This window comes from Pelodiscus sinensis, chromosome 1 (assembly GCF_049634645.1).
Source record: "Pelodiscus sinensis isolate JC-2024 chromosome 1, ASM4963464v1, whole genome shotgun sequence".
In the NCBI taxonomy this organism is placed as follows: Eukaryota; Metazoa; Chordata; order Testudines; family Trionychidae; genus Pelodiscus; species Pelodiscus sinensis.
The window spans coordinates 68,525,995-68,543,249 of record NC_134711.1 but is presented as its reverse complement, the minus strand read 5'-3'; the positions used below and the strand labels follow the sequence as shown (position 1 = coordinate 68,543,249).

The 17,255-nt window shown below is 40.5% G+C and overlaps 1 protein-coding gene across 4 annotated transcripts in view; it reads right to left on the bottom strand.

Moving 5' to 3' along the window:
- Positions 1-17,255, bottom strand: part of ZDHHC17 (zDHHC palmitoyltransferase 17) — a 123,517-nt gene that overhangs the window by 55,573 nt on the left and 50,689 nt on the right. For all 4 annotated transcript variants that reach the window (XR_012904821.1, XR_012904822.1, XM_075932172.1 and 1 more), the window contains exons 7-8: positions 16,962-17,124; positions 2,735-2,860 (exon numbers count right to left, since the gene is read on the bottom strand). Coding sequence is in view for 2 of the 4 variants with exons in the window: in XM_075932172.1 (XP_075788287.1) it covers positions 2,735-2,860; positions 16,962-17,124 (289 nt within the window). In the remaining 2 variants the exon portion in view is untranslated. The remainder of the gene's footprint in view (positions 1-2,734; positions 2,861-16,961; positions 17,125-17,255) is intronic.

The window sequence follows — 17,255 nt, the reverse complement described above, 5'->3', positions numbered from 1 at the left end:
GTCAATCCATTTAACAAAGAGAGCCAAAACAGAAGCAGAAAAAATGCGAAGAGCTGCACCAGAATTGTCAAGAGGGGCAGGGGGAAAGCAAAGCCCCCCCAGAACAGAATTGTTGAGGAAAAACAAAAAAATTAAAAAAAAAAATTTTTTTTAAGGAAGCTGCCCCTTTAAGATGGCCGCCATCTTGGGTGCATTTTTAAAACCCTGCAGCTCTGACACAATAAGCACAGGAAAGCCTGGGGGGGAAGCCGTTTGGAAGGGGGGGCGGCGCGAGCGGCAGGTTGGCCATGGCTGTAATAGACAATGACATAAAGTACAAGTGACATGCTCAGTACCTATTACCTACAAGAGGCTTTATAACTAAGAACAGAATACAAATGATACTTTATCATGAAAGGGCACAGAGGTCAGTATATATGGTGAGAAAAGTAATAACTAAGTTTAAAAACAAAATAAAAAGATGAAAGTTGCTCATAATTCTACTTACATGGTAATTCTTAATGGTCTGACATATAAGCAAAGAGTAGGCACTAACAAATCAAGCAATTACCTTTTAAATACACAGTTCAGAGTACAAGCTACATTCAAGTTATAAAAAAAGTCAACTGAAATATTCAACTGCTATGTATTATATTGTAGATGCTATGAAGCTTGCAAAAAGTAAAACTGCTTACCTAATATTCATGTACCTTTGATTCCATATACAGGCAGTCCCCGGGTTACGTACAAGATAGGGACTGTAGGTTTGTTCTTAAGTTGAATCTGTATATAAGTCGGAACTGGCGTCCAGATTCAGCCGCTGCTGAAACTGACCGCCAGTTCTGACTTACATACAGAATCAACTTAAGAACCCCAGGCGTCCCCAAGTCAGCTGCTGCTGAAACTGATCAGCAGCTGATTCCAGGAAGCCCGGGGCAGAGCAACTCTGCCTCGGGCTTCATGTACTCAGCGCTGGTCAGTTTCAGCAGAAGCTGACTTGGGGACGCCTGGGGCAGAGCAGCTGGGGTGCTGCCGGGTTGGTCCAGTAGTGCCCAGAGTGACGCTGCAGGACCAATCGGCAGCGCCCCAGCTGCTCTGCCCCAGGGTCCAAAACAAAAGCCTGGTCTGCTGGGGGGGGGGGGGCACACTAGCTGCGCCCCCCCCCCCCCCCCCCCAGCAGACCAGGGACACGGGGAGCAGAGCCGCAGCGGCAGCAAGGTGCCGCGCCTCTGAGGCTTTGCTCTGGCAAAGTCTCAGAGGCGCGGGACCCCGCCACGGCTGCAGCTTCAGTCCCGGTGCCTGTGGTCTGCTGGGGACGGTCTCCAGCAGACCAGGGGCACCGGAGCAGCTTACCAACGGGGCTTTCTCGCCCCGGAGCTCGCAGGTAGCAATCCGCCACCTCAACCTCCGGGGTGAGAAAGCCCCGTTCGTAAGTGCGGATCCGACATAAGTCGGATCCGCGTAAGTCGAGGACTGCCTGTAGTTATATCGTAAGCATTTGGGTTTAACGACCCATCTTTTTGTCATGTGTATGTATATTGCTGAGCACAGTGGGGACCAATTATTGATTGATATACCAATACTTAATTGGAGCCTCTAGGCACTATCACAATATGAATAAAGAGTAATAATGTAAGTATTTACAAATGTTGACTTAAAAATGACTGAGAACAGACTGTCCTTGAAGACTACAGCTAAAGTTTTCATTACCAAGATACACTATTTCTGAGCTAAAACAATAATTTCAACCCTCATGTGCAACATTTAGAGAATAACTGTCATCAAAGCCATCTCACTGACAAATAAAAATTACTTCTGTATGGAAATCCTATGTATGTATTTATGACAGACATTTCTCTTAGACACTTCCATTTCCCTGTCCTCCTCAAAGGTTCTATCATGTATTCCATCCATTCTCCCTATACATTAAGATTTATTAATACCACTCAGCTCAGGCCATGGGTAGCGCTCCAATATTCCTCCTGTGCACAGAGTACACCTTGCTTTTAAATTGTCATTCAGTAGGAAACAAAACATTAAAATGTCATTAGCCCACCAAGCCAATGCACTATAAGTGATTTTTAAAAGCAGTTTATTTTTGTATAAAATGTATGTTTTTGTTAAATTGAGCTGTGCTTTTTTTTTTTAAGTTGACAGATGAATTGTTTATCCATCAAACCAGTGCCAAGGTTATATATTCCAATAGGATTCTACCTAATAAAAGGCCTTTGAAATAAAAGGCCTTTGAAAACTGGAGAAGGTTCATACGCCACCATTATAGTGTCATGTTCAGCCTCCATGTTGCTTCACTTTGTCATATAAAACTCACCAGCAGTTACACAAGAGAGTGAAGTTTAGGAAATAGACTGAAATTTTGATTTTCTGAGTTTGATTGAGGATTACATTTGTCAAAGTATCTTGATTTTCCACAAGAAGAGAACTACACTGTTCCTATGGTACTCTCCCTTCTGCTCAGACAAGGAACAGCATTGTCACTGACCCTTGGAAGAAACTATGTTCCTATACTTTTTATCCCAAGGAAAGGTTGCAATGGCAGTGATTCAGAAGCTAGATATAGCATGACAATATGAGATAATTCCAGAACTGAAATATGGGGAAAAGTTCTTGTTAATATCTATATACATGAGCTCTGGTGACATGCTGTACTCTGTAATGTTGAAGACCTATTTTGAAAAGGGAGGAACATGACAAAAACATGTTTTTATATCATGAAAAACGAGAGATTTCTTCTCACCTTATCAGCCTTTAGCTTTCTCAGAAATGATGGATTGTCATATCCCTTTGCCTGTCTCGCTTCTTGTAAGTGGTTGATCATCCAAACATTTTTTCTCTGTTTTGCCAAATCAAGTGGTGATTCTCCCTGCCAGGAGTTTGAAAAATAGGAGAAATTTAATTTAAAATATTTTTAAAAGTATTTTGAACACGTCTACTTTTAAAATAGTAAATCACCCACATAAAATTATTAAACTGAAAAAACATTAAATAATATTCTGGTATAATTTTACTCTGATGCTTGCTTTGACGCCAACAAGACGATTCATTCCCTCCAGTCTTTTTCTTTTCACTTTTTTTTTTTTATAAGTGCCTCAGTGATGAGCACAGTATTAAATCCACGTTCATGACATAATTTCTGTGCCTCAAATGTGGCTACAACTATTGCCTTTAGGGATCCTCTGTCATAACAAATCTGTGTTTAAATATCCTGAACAGACGTCTTATCTGTTCCCCCCTCCTCTCTAAACTATTGACAGTCAGCAGAAACCAACCAAACAAAAAAAGCATCTGTTGCTCACTGGATCATGGAAATTCTCCACTGCATAGGATTACTCCTTAGTTACATCTATGCCACAAGGAAGAGATCACCAGAAATCACTAGTACTGTACTACAAAATGTTTTCCGTGAGAAAAGTTTCTCACATTTTAATATTACTATGTTAGCCTCAGCCTTTGTGTTCTTAGGAAGAAAATGGAAAAGGACAGAAAGTGTAACGATTGCTGGCACCCAGTTTATCCTACCATTATGAGGTCCTTATGCTTGGTGTGTGCCAGGTTTTTCACTTATCTTGAAGGATCCCAAGGCAGTAACAACATTGTCCTAGTTCATCTCTCACTGCACACTCAGGAGGGGAGACAGAGAGAGAGAAAGACAGAGGACTAAACGGATTTCCATCTACAGAGATTTATATCTGTTTTCTACTCCAAGAAAAAGAGCTAAGTGAAAGTTTGTGACTAGGGTCTTGTGTTATAGCGGAGGCAAGGGATAACCAACTGCAGGTACCTCCAGCTCCAGTTTCGCATTTGACTCCTCCTCTCTTCTACTGGAGTTAATTCCCCTCCTAAACAAAGCATTCATGGAGGCTTGAAAAATAGCTGAATCCTCCATCATTCGGCCATGCCTAAAAAAAAATGAGACAGGTACCAGAAACTGAGGTTACCCAGAAAGGGCACAGTGTACTAGCAACTGGGGAGTAGGGGAGGGAGTTTTTCAAAGGCACAAAGAACAGCTAGTCATCTAACTACCACTGAAATTCAGAGGGAGTTGGATGCCCCCATTTGGGCCTTTGAAAGTCTCATCCTGAGTCTGTTAAGGGATTAAGTAGTACATAATGGAAAACCTAAGATGGATTTTGTGGCTTTTCAGGGAGTTTCCTTCCACTTCCTATGTATGAGGTGTTGAGCAAGCCTAATTCATCAGAAAATTTAGACCAAAAGTTATCCTTATCCTCTATGTCATTCAACCAGAGCATTAAAATATAAGTTAAGATATAAATATAGGTTAAGATATAGGCTCATCCCTCTGAGGTAACAAAAAAAAATGTGGGACTCTGCCATAGCGAATACCCTGTCTATTCACATATCTACTGGTTTCTTGTATCACTAATCTCTGGAAAATCTGAGGCACTGGTATTTTTACATATCCAAACTATAAAGATTATCTGCGGACAAGTAATAACCTCTGGAAGTTTTTCTCCAACATAAAACCTGCTATTGTCTTTGGATGCAACTGAGCATCTCCTCTACTAGAGGGCTATATGACACCTTGGGACTGTCTAGATAAAAAGATTGCAGGAGTGTTAAATAAATCTTAAAAAAAAAATCTGATCAACTAGCCATGCCTTTTATTAATATGGAGGCATGACTTATTTATTAAATACATTTTAATATTTATAACAAACATCAGGGATCTCAATCCTGGACTATTAATACACTAATCTCCAAGTCAGATAGTAATAAATATTTAGCTTGATATGTTTCACCATGTGTGATCTTAATAATAATAAAAAAAATAGGCTAGGCACTTGAACTGGGGATATTCACAATCAAGCCTTTAAAAGACATGACTGAAATTTCCTGACAAGAAACCACATCAAGGATCTAATCCAAGATTTACTAGCAGATTCAAATCATTCCCCATTAAGTAAATACTCTCCTTATTTTAGAAATTCATGATTAGACAGTGTAATTAGCCTTTTCCTCCTTCCTTTGGAAACAGAAGACATCACAAGTATTCAAATAAAATTTCCATGTATTTATTCTTATAAAATAGTTCTCATCTATGAGACCACCCCAGTCCATTCAATAAATTATGGGTAAAAATATGGGTATGAAAGAATCATAACAAAATGGGATTACTGCCTAAGATTTAATACTTCTCTCAGTAATGAAAATCATTCTACCTCCATTCCAATCCAAACCTCAAAGAAAAGAATATAATTTTACCACCAAGAAAAGGTGTTTATCTTCTTGTTTTTATAGTTCAAAACAGTTGGAATGGACAACCCCATATTAATTAAATTAGAAATGGCAATTAATATGCAGACAGCAGGTACTTCAATACTTCGTATGATATTAATCCAGGATACCACCTAACTGTCATCAGATCTTCAACATATGTATCTTCATATCAAGATGATCAAATTTATTCTAGAAGCTTTTCCATTTCAGTACAGAGCACTGTTTTTTCCTACTGCCTCTTGATAATTAACCAAAATCCTGGAAACAATGTTTTAATTCAAAAGAAAATCAGTGCCTTACTTGGATGACTAGTAATGACCTGGGTCAACTCCCTCAAAAAAGCTTGTGTGATGTAATTTACTAACAATAGCACCTAGAACTGACTTCACCCTTTTAAAAAGCTTTAGCTCACCTGTAGCATTTCAGTCTCTAACTAATCTGGAAGTAAATGGATTTTCCATCCAAAAGATCCAAAAAATAGTTAAGCTAGACAACATTTTTAGTTATTTCCAAGAAGCTCTCTGCAGAAAGGACCTTACTAGGCAAGGTTATAGATACGTCCAAATCACCATCTGTTCCACATCAAAAGTTCAGAACTGACAAGAGGTCTCAAAAAAATTCAAAACCTGATTTACAGATAACTAGCTATAATTAAAATAGCAGAAGAATCTAAATTTGGAACATTAATCAACAGAAAACATGAGAACAAAATAAGGCTGATTGTAGAACAATGTTTTTTCTATTATGGACAGCATCAGCTTACGTTAAGCCTGGTTTTTATAAACAAAATTTTATTTTGAAAAATTCCTATAACAAAAAGCCAGATTTTTGTAACCCTCAAACTCAATAAGGGGTACCTAGAACTGTAAAAGAAAAAGAACACTTATTTGCTTTACAATAACTGTTGTCCTTTGAAATGGTGTAGTCAGTGTGTATCTTCACACAGGTATTTACATGTTTTCTGTACAATACTAGATTCTTTAGAATAGTATATGTTGAAACCATATACAAGCATATATCTCTTTTTACTCCCATGCAAAGGCATCAAAGATGAAGTGTCTGCAACCCCTTCTCAATTCCTTTGTAATTCAAATTCTGTGGTAGCTGAGGACTCCGAAAAAGGGGAAGAAAGGAAGGTTGTAAAGTCCTAACTGCCATCTCTAAGAACCATAGTTACTATAAGATTAAGTAACTATTCTTTCTTTCTTAAGAACAAGTCAGCATAGATTCCACTATTTGAGACTGGCAACCTTTTGGATTGGTGAAATGAAAATTGTCAGCTGCATCCAACCATTGTTTTATCATATTTGGTATCTGCTCTGGTAGTTATGTCTGACCCATATTGCCTGTTAAAAGTCAATAGATACTGGAAACGCACATATTCCTGAAGCAGGTGGAGGATGTTGCTCAATTCTTAATGTTTAGTAGGAGAGATCTACCAGCTAATTTGTAAGAGTGAGATGAAGTGCTATCCACTTACATATCCATTTTTTTGCAGTGAGATGGTCTGAAATTTAGACTGAATAATTACAGTCAGAAATAAATGGAAACAGCCTAGATGGTTTGATTCTGTCAATGTAATTAATCAAGTCTGGAAATGTCCAGCTAGCTTAACTTCCTTCTTTTCACCAAGAGAGATTTCAGAAAAAAGACAGGTAAGATAACTGATTGAATCAGATGGAATTCTGAGAGTACACTAGGGATGAACCTGGGTGAGGTTTGAGCACAACCACTGCCCCTATGAAATGCCATAAAGAGAGAATCAGCTGTAAGTGCTTGGAGTTCTCTCACTCTCCTGTATGAAGTCACTGTAATTAGGAAAATAATTTTCAGAGTGAGATAAACTAAAGAACATTCTGAAAAGGGATTAAAGGAAGCCCAATGGACCTCAAGATGTCAATGTTAAGGTTCCAGGCAGGAGCAGATTCTTTGACTGGAGAAACTTTATAACTTTTTTAAAAATCTTAAAATGTTAAATGAACCAAAATGTTCCACAGAATCTCTACAGATAGTAATTCCATGCTCTAATAATAACAATATAGCAGTAGGGATATATTATCGACCACCTAACTAGGATAGTGACTATGAAATGAGAAGGGACATTAGCGAGGCTATCAACATTTTTTAAAAAACCTCAATAATAATGGAGAATTTCAAGTATTCCCATACTCACTGGGTATACATCACCTCAGGACAGGATTCAGAGATAAAATGTCTTGATACCTTAACTGACTGCTTCTTGGGGTATGTCTACACTACCCTCCTAATTCGAAATAGGAGGGTAATGTAGTCATACCGCAATTGCAAATGAAGCCCGGGATTTGAATTTCCCGGGCTTCATTTGCATAAAGCCGGACGGCGCCATTTTTAAATGCCGGCAGTTCGAACCCCGTGCCGCGCGGCTACACGCGGCACGGAGTAGCTAGTTCGGATTAGGCTTCCTAATCCGAACTAGCTGTACTCCTCATTCCACGAGGAGTACAGCTAGTTCGGATTAGGAAGCCTAATCCGAACTAGCTACTCCGTGCCGCGTGTAGCCGCGCGGCACGGGGTTCGAACTGCCGGCATTTAAAAATGGCGCCGTCCGGCTTTATGCAAATGAAGCCCGGGAAATTCAAATCCCGGGCTTCATTTGCAATTGCGGTATGACTACATTACCCTCCTATTTCGAATTAGGAGGGTAGTGTAGACATACCCTTGGAGAGCTAGTTCTAGATCCCACAAGGGAAGAGGAAATTACTGACTTAGTCCTACGTGGAGCACAGGATCTGTTCCCAGAGGTGACTATAACTGGATCGCTTTGAAAAAGTGACCATAATGTAAATAAAACATCCCTGTGATGGGAAAAACACCTCAGCAGCCCAACACTGTGGCATTTAACTTCAGAAAGGGAAACTACACAAAAATGAGGAAGTTAAACAAACAGAAATTAAAAGACAGTGACAAAAGTTAAATCTCTGCAAGCTGCATGGAAACTTTTCAAAAGACACTATAATAGAGGCCCAACTTAAATGTATACCACAAATTAAAAAACACAGCCAGAGAACCAAAAAGTGCCACAGTGACTTCATAACAAAGTACAAGATGTAGTGAGAGAAAAAGAGGCATTGTTTAAAAAGTGGAAGTTAAAACCTAGTCAGGAAAAAAAAAAAAGGAACATAAACTTTGTCAAATTAAGCGTAAAAATATAGTAAAAAAAGCCAAAAGGGAGTTTGAAGAGCAACTAGCCAAAAACTCAGAAAGTAATAACAAAATGTTTTTTAAGTACATCAGAAGCAGGAAGCCTGCTAAACAACCAGTGGGGCCTCTGGATGATCAAGATGCGAAAGAAGCACTCAAAGATGATACGGTCATTGCAGAGAAACTAAATGAATTCTTTCCTTCAGTCTTCATGGCTGAGGATATTAGGGAGATTCCCAAACCTGAGCCATTCTTCTTAGGTGACAAATCTGAGGAATTGTCATTAAAGGTGGTTTTGGAACAAATTGATAAACTTACAGTAACAAGTTACTGGGACCAGATGGCATCCACCCAAGAGTTCTGAAAGAATTCAGATGTGAAATTGCAGAACTATTAAGTGTAGTTTTTAACCTATCCTTTAAAAAAAAAAAACAGCTTCTGTACCCAATGACTGGAAGAGATAGCTAGTGTGATGCCAATGTTTAAAAAAGGCTCTAGAGGTGATTCTGGCAATTAGAGACTGGTAAGTCTAATGTCAGTAGTGGGTAAATTAGTTGAAACTATAGTAAAGAATAAAATTGTCAGACACATAAATGAACATAATTTGTTGGGGAAAAGTCAACATGGTTTCTGTAATGGGAAATCATGACTTACTAATCTAGTAGATTTCCAGAAAGCCTTTGACAAGATCCCTCACCAAAGGCTCTTAAGTAAAGTAAGAGCCATGGGATAAGAGGGAATGTCTTCTCATGGATTGATAATTGGTTAAAAGACAGAAAACAAAGGGTAGGAATAAATGGTAAATTTTCAGAATGGAAAGAGGTAATTAGGGGTGTCCCCCAAGGGTTCATATTGGGACCAATACTATTCAACCTATTTATAAATGATCTGGAGAAAGGGGTAAACAGTGAGGTGGCAACATTTGTAGATATTACATTGCTCAAGATAGTTAAGACCAAAGCAGACTGAAGTACAGATGTAAGCGACTAGTCGACTATCCGATAAGCAAAAGACTACTGGATCATCGAGGGACTAGTTCACTACTCGCTTCTACTCCCTCCCCAACCCTTCCCACTTGGTGCCTCCAATAGAAGCAGCAAAGGGGAAGAGCAGGCTTAAAAGTCAGTTCCCCCCAGCACTGTCTCCATGGGGAGCAGAGGAGGCAGAGGGTGTAGCAGGGACCGGGCACGAGCCTAGTCCCAGATGCACCTCTGCTTTTTAAATGTATTAAGAGCCAATAGGCGCAGCAGGGAGACCCAGCATGAGATGGAACAGCTGATTCCCAGCTCCTGCAGGTTTCCCTCCTCCCCCCGCTGTACAAAATCCTTTTAAATGGATTAAGAGATATCAGCTCTTAATCCATTTAAAAGGCAGAGCCACAGCAGGATTAGCTCCCAGGTGGGATATAGCCCACTGCAGCTTCCCATTGTCTGCTAATCAACTAGTTGATGGAAAATCCATCAACTATTGAATCAGTTGATTAAACTAAATTTATCATCATCACTGTGAAGAGCTTCAAAAAGATCTCCCAAACTAAGTGACTGGGAAACAAAATGACAAATGGTAAAGTAATGCACACTGGAAAAAACAATCCCAACTATACATACAATATGATTGGGACTTATTTAGCTATAACTTCTCAAGAGAGATCTTGGAGTCATTGTGGATATTTCTCTGAAAACATCCACTCAACGTGCAGTGGCAGTCAAAAAGCAAACAGAACTTTAGGAATTGTTAAAAAAGGAATCTAGAACAAGATAGTGAGTATCTTATTGCCTCTATATAATACCATGGTATGCCCACATATTGAATAATGTGTACAGATGTGATCACCTCACCTCAAAAAGGATATACTGGCATTCAAAAAGGTTCAGAAAAGCGCAACAAAAATGATTAGCGGATTGGAAGGGGATTCATATGAAGAGAGCTTAAAAAGACTGGGATTTATCATTTTGGGAAAGAGGAGACTCGGTATGTCTAGACTACATGCCTCTGTCGCCAGAGGCATGTAGATTAGGCTACCAGACATAGTAAAATGAAGCGGCGATTTAAATAATCGCCGCTTCATTTAAATTTACATGGCTGCCGCGCTGAGCCGACAAACAGCTGATCAGCTGTTGTCGGCTCAGCGCGATAGTCTGGACGCGCGGGTGTCGACATCAAAGGTATTTGTCGACCACCCAGGTATACCTCATCCCAGGAGGTATACCTGGGTGGTCGACAAATACCTTTGATGTCCCCACCCGCGCGTCCAGACTATCGCGCTGAGCCGACAAACAGCTGATCTGCTGTTTGTTGGCTCAGCGCGGCAGCCATGTAAATTTAAATGAAGCGGCGATTATTTAAATCGCCGCTTCATTTTACTATGTCTGGTAGCCTAATCTACATGCCTCTGGCGACAGAGGCATGTAGTCTAGACGTACCCTAAGAGGGGATATGATAGAGGTCTATAAAATCATGACTGTAATGGAAAAAGTGAATAAGGAAAAGTTATTTGCTTGCTTCCATAATATAAGTACTAGGGGACATCAAATGAAATTAATAGGTAGCAAGTTTAAAACAAACAAAAGGAAGTTTTTCTTCACACAGTGTAGTCAGCCTGTGGAACTCCCTGATGTTGTGAAGACCAAGTAACAGAGTTTAAAAAAGAACTAGATAAATTCATGGATGTCCATCAATGGCTATTAGTCAGGATGGGTAGGAATGGTGTCCCTAGCCTCTGTTTGTCACAGACTGGAAATGGATGACAGGAAAAGGATCATGTGATGATTACCTGTTCTGTTCACCCAATCTGGGGCATCTGGCTTTGGCCACTGTTGGAAGACAGGATACTGGGCTAGAAGGACCTTTGGTCTGACCTAGTGGGGCCATTCTTATGTTCTAATACTGAACACAGAGTATATTCTAATACTGAACACAGGACAATGGCAAACTAAGACTGCTGCAAGATGAGGCTTAATAAACAGAAGGGAGAGATAGCTCAGTGGTTTGAGGCTCAGCCTGCTAAACCCAGGGTTGCGAGTTCAATCCTTGAGGGGGCCATTTAGGGATCTGAGGCAAATCTATCAGGGATGGTACTTGGTCCTGCTGTGAGGGCAAGGGGACAGGACGTGATGACCTCTCAAGGTCCCTTCCAGCTCTATGAAAGAGGTATAGGTGTGACTCAACCCAGTGGTATACATAGCCTCAAGAGAAGTCAATGTACATCAATACAAATGAAATTTGGAGGAAACTGAATTTTTGTTTAAATTTTTCACCCAAATATGTCATCCCCCACCTGGCTACAATTAAGTTCTTTAAATAAATGTGTTGCAATGGTAGAACAACATTTTGTGTCTGAAAACTGTAGGTACTGGGGGTACTTATACTTTTTTTTAAAGGGTACTTTATTAAAAAAAAAAAAAGGTAAGAAACACTGGGCTAGAGGAATTATAAATGCAGAAAATAGTCAAAGATCTGAAGTCTGCAACTGAGAGTCTCTTCCATTTTGATAAATAAGTGGTTCTGATGGATGTCTTCTTTGTGCTCTGAATCAGAATTTCCTCGACATGTTCAAAGCCAGTGGCGGATATAGGGCAGGGTGAGCGGGGCGACTGCCCCAGGCTCTGCGCTTCAATAGGCCCCATGCTAAGCCGCTGCATGGGAGCAAGCGGTGGCGCAAGCGGCTGTTTGTGCCCTGTGCTCCCCGAGGCCCAAATGGACACTTGCTCCCACACGGCAGCCCAGCTGAGTGGCGCAGAACTCAGCTGAGCGTCACGGTGGGAGGCAAAAGGCATGACAGAGACTAAGTCCCGCCCCCTGGCCGTGTATGTCACCGCCCCACCCTCCTTCGCCTCCTGCCTTGGCGCTCAGCTGAGTTCTGCACCGCTCAGCTGGGCCGCCATGCGGGAGCAAGCAGCGCAAACAGCCATTTGGGCTCCACGAGTGAGAGGCAGTTGGAGGGGAAGAGAAAAAGTGAGAGAGAGGCAGGAAGGGGAGGAGAAGAGAAAGAGAGAGTGAGAGGCAGGAGGAGAAGAGAAAGAGATGGAGAGAGGGGCAGGAGGCGGAGGAGAGCTGGGGGGGGGTTGTTAGAGACAGCAGGAGGAGGATAAAGAGAAAGAGAGAGATGTGGAGGAGAGACCTGGAAATCCCATCTTATGACGGGCTATTGGCTAGGTTTTTTAATAACGAACATTTAATATTGATATGTGAAACACGTAATGAAGTAATATGAATACGCAGCGGGCGACAGATTGAAACTGATTTGCACACGTGCTATTACCTGTGTCGGCTGTGGCCGTGGCGCATGCACCACGTCACCCACTCCGTTTTTTACAGATAAATAACAATTTTATAACTGTAAATTTGCCGACAACCCCAAATTATAAAATGACTAGCAGAGCAAGAGACGCAGGTAGAAAATGTATGGCGGGAAGCCAGAAATTAAAGGAAAAAAGAAAACTTGAAGAATGTAATCTCAGTTTAAAAGGTACTATGGAAAAATTGAAACTAATAAAGAATTACTTAAGATCTACTATGAGCCAGGAGCGTTTTGTAGGACTTTCAATTATATCGATTGAAATCGACCTGTGTAAAGAAATGGACTTTAATGACATAATTGAAGAATGTGCTGCCAAAAGAGCTAGACAGCTATAATAGACTTAAATACAAATGAAAATTTGTAATTATTAATGTAGAATTTTGTTTAAGAATGACGTACAATATAATTAAAATAAAAATTATCCAATTAAATTAAGTTTCTATCAAATTTACCCAATTCACATTTAATATGAAAATAGCCATTAATTTGCGCATTTGATGCCTTTTTTCTCCAAAGGGGGGCTCCGCAAAAATGTGCTGCCCGGGGCCCTGCAGAACTCTCATCAGCCCCTGTTCAAAGTAGTCCCTATCTGTGGTATTTAAATGACCAGCGTCTGGAGCACCAAGTGCAAAGTGTTCAGGTTTGGATGGTGAACCTGACCACACTACAGTAAGATCAGATCCAGGCAGTCTTGGATCTGTATTAGTAATTGAATGTACATCTAGGGCAGGTCTGTCAGCCAAACTATCTTAGCTAGTAGAGAACTACAAGAGAGATTGTGCTTTTTCCTTTTATTTTTGGAAGGCACCATAGGGATCAGGAAAATAGGTGGAAAACATAAAGGAGACCTAGGTTCCACTGCAGAAAGAAGGTAACAAACCTGACTTGAGGCTTCTCCTGGAGCTGAAATTCTGATATTTATACTTCTCCTATGTGACACAAAGATTTATTATGAGAATCCTCAATGATGAGATATATGCTTGTGATGGACCGCCTCAGGGACCACTCATGATTGCTACTGGACTATCTGTTTTGGAAGTCTGTCAGGTAGCTGCTCATTCCCAGAAAATATAGAAGACTGGTGAGCAACCTTTAACCCATGGGCCACATGCGGCCCATCAGGGTAATCTGACTGCAGGCCGGGAGACATTTTGCTGACACTGGCTGACTTCAGGCATGTCCCCATGCAGCTTCCAGTGGCCTCAGTTTGCTGTTTTTAGCAAATGGGACCTGTGGAAGTGGAGCTCGTAGATGGAGCGGTTCCAGGGGTGTGCTGACCACTGCATCCCACAGCTCCCTTTGGCCAGGAACCGAGAACCACTGCCACTGGAAGTTGTGAATGGTCAATGTCATCAAAATATTTCATGGTTCCCAATCAAGATTACTCTGATAGGCTGCATGTGGTTTGTGGGCCAAAGATTGCCTACCACATGTGTAAAGACATTAGGTATGCTTACACTGCAATGAAAAACCTGTGGCTGGCCTGTGCCAGCTGACTTGGGCTTGCTGGGCTCAGGCTGTGGAGTTGTTTCACTGTAGTACAGAGTTTGAGACTGGGGGCTGGAGCCCAGGCTCTAGGACCCTGCAAAGTTGGGGGTCCCAGAACTCAAGCAGCTGCACAAACCCAGAAGTCTACACTCCAATGAAACAACCCAAGCCATGCAATCTCATGTTGTGGCTGGCATGGACCAGCCACAGGTGTATATTTGCAGTGCAGACATAGCCATTTGGGTATGACTATTTATGACAAAAAAAAGTTCCTTGTCTGATTTCCATTAGAATTCATTAGGTGAAAGAAAAAGGAGAGACTTCTGAAGACGAGATATTCACATGGACATAGTATTATGATCTCTCTCGCGCCATTATTTTATTTAGTAATACAGACTGGGGCTTTTGCTTTAAGACTTGGACAGCCAATGTGACTGTTCAAAATCTACCTATGTTATCCACAGGGACCACAGAATTTCACATTAGTGAACGAAGTGTGCAGTAAAAGCCATGACCATTTGTTTTATGAATCATTCAAATGGTTTAAGCAATGAGGAGTCCTGTGGCATCTTATAGACTAACAGATTTATTGGATCATAAGCTTTTGTGGGCAAAGGCCCACTTTGTCAGATGCATGTAGTGGAAATTCCAGAGGAGAATACCTGCCTCTGGAATTTGCATTACATGCATCTGACGAAGTGGGTCTTTGCCCACGAAAGCTTATGCGCCAATAAAACTGTTAGTCTATAAGGTGCCACAGGACTCCTTGTTGCCTTTGCAGATTCAGACTAACATGGCTACCCCTCTGATACTCAAATAGTTTAGAGCTTATTTATTAGAAAGAGAATGTAGCTGTTTTATTACATAACCATTTATCTGGCTTTTTAGGTCAGTGGTTAAACATTTTCTTCTATCCATTTGTAGTTCCCGTCTATTCTTGACTTAGAAAATCGTGGATTAGAGAATAAGCATGTGTGATAGAGATAGAATGTCTGTGGAGAACAAACCATGATCCAGCACTCTAAAAGTCTATTTTCTGTCTCACTGCTGCTGCCTGCCAATAACTGAAGAGAGGATAAATATACTGTTCCAGACTAAAGGATATCCCTTTATGATAAGCAATATTTTAGGTGAGGTGATTTTTTATATATATATATTACTACATACATGGTCACTTTATAATTAATAGTTGAAGAGATGCCACATGTAGTCGAGGCTGAAAATATAACACATCCGTGGTTAACTATACAGGTAATTATAGTCATGCAAGTAAATGTGTGAGCCTAGATTCTAGGGTTCAAAGCATGGAGAAAGTTATGTGGACTTCGTTAGGAGTTTTAATTCAAGAGCACCAAGATTTGTTACAGTCTAGAATACAGTAACAGCTTCAATTGGTGTGAACTTATGTTGCACTTACTTGTGGCTCTGACCCACACTGACCAAGAAAATGGATACTGTTAACAGTGCTGTGTGAGTTCAAATAAAATATACACAATAAAGTTCATAAGTTCATTGCTTCTGGGGCTGACAACATAAGACAATGCCTTGACCACCTCAAGTGAACCCTCTAGGAAAAAAATATTGTGAAATGCTAGATTAACTGACCTATACCACATGCAGTACATTATAATGGCAAATATTGGGGTGGGTTCTCCAGTATGTCCACCCTTATTGTGCCACTCAGGATTGTGACTAAAAATGGCCACTGGAGAATCCCACACCTCTGGCATTCACAAGCAAATAGTCAATTGAGGCTGTATGCTCGAGTTGTGCCAACTGCCACAATTTTAGCATACGGCATGTGCTGGTAAATGGCTGAGGTATTGCAAACTAAAGCTCTATTATTCCAATTATTTACTGGCAGATGGTCTCTTGGAGTACAATAAAAAAAACCCTGGTAGCACAGAGTCTCAGAGCCCAGGTTAGCTGACTTGGGTTTGCAGAGCTCAGGCTGCAGGATTAAAAACAGCAATGCAGATGTTCAGGCTCAGGCTAAAATCTGGACTCCGAATCCCACACCTCATCAAGGGGGTCTTGGAGGCCACGCTGAAGCCTGAGCCCAAACAGTTATATCACAGTTATACAGCCCTGGAACTTGAGTCCAAGTCCGCTGACCCAGGCCAGCCATGACTATGGCATAAGTCTTCTATTGCGGTGTAGACATAGGGACTTTGTGCCAAAGGCATAAGTTGGAGCTAATGTTGAACCATAGAAACTCAATTGGTTCCCTGATAACTCCATTCCATCCCCTCCCATAAAACAAAATTTAGTCACGTGGGAAAAGTGGAACAATTATTTTGCTGTAACCAGTATTCTGTAGTTATGGTTCATTTTGATTGCCTTGAAAATGGTGGTAAATTGGAGTTTGTCCCCTCTTTTCAGAAAACAACAAACATCCTACACTTCAAAACATTCAAACTTTTAGCAAAATTAAATTTTCAGTCAGTTTTTCAATTTTATACTCACAAGTATGTGCTCCTACAAAAACTGATGTACACATGTTTGAGTGCACAAAATAATTGCTTTTATGTTTTTGCAGAAACACTTTTTCACAAATGTAATTTTGTAGGTACAGAATTAGAGGATATGGGCCACTCTTGATGGAAAATAGTCCCCAAATTCATTGCATAGTTTGCTCAACATGGCCAGACACCACCTCCTAGGAATTATCAAACGTTTAGTAATAATCAAGATTCAGATTTTAACAATTATTTCTGTACAACATTGTAATAAATGATTAAAGTATTAAAATGTTTACCTTGATATTTTGGGCATCAACATTAGCTCCAGCTTCTAGTAGAAGACTAATGACTGTAGTGTTTCCCGCTAGCACAGCCCAATGTAATGCTGTATTTTTGTGGTATTTGTCCCCAAGATTAACGGAAACATTAAAAGTAAGCAGCAATCGAGTTGGATCCACACTAGAAAAATAAAAGCTAGGTTAGATCCATAAAGAATTTTAAAAATCACAAGGCACTTTGTCCATGAGTTTGGCCTACTTAAGCACCTTAATGTATCAACTCAGACATTACAAATTATAATAGTCCCTTTT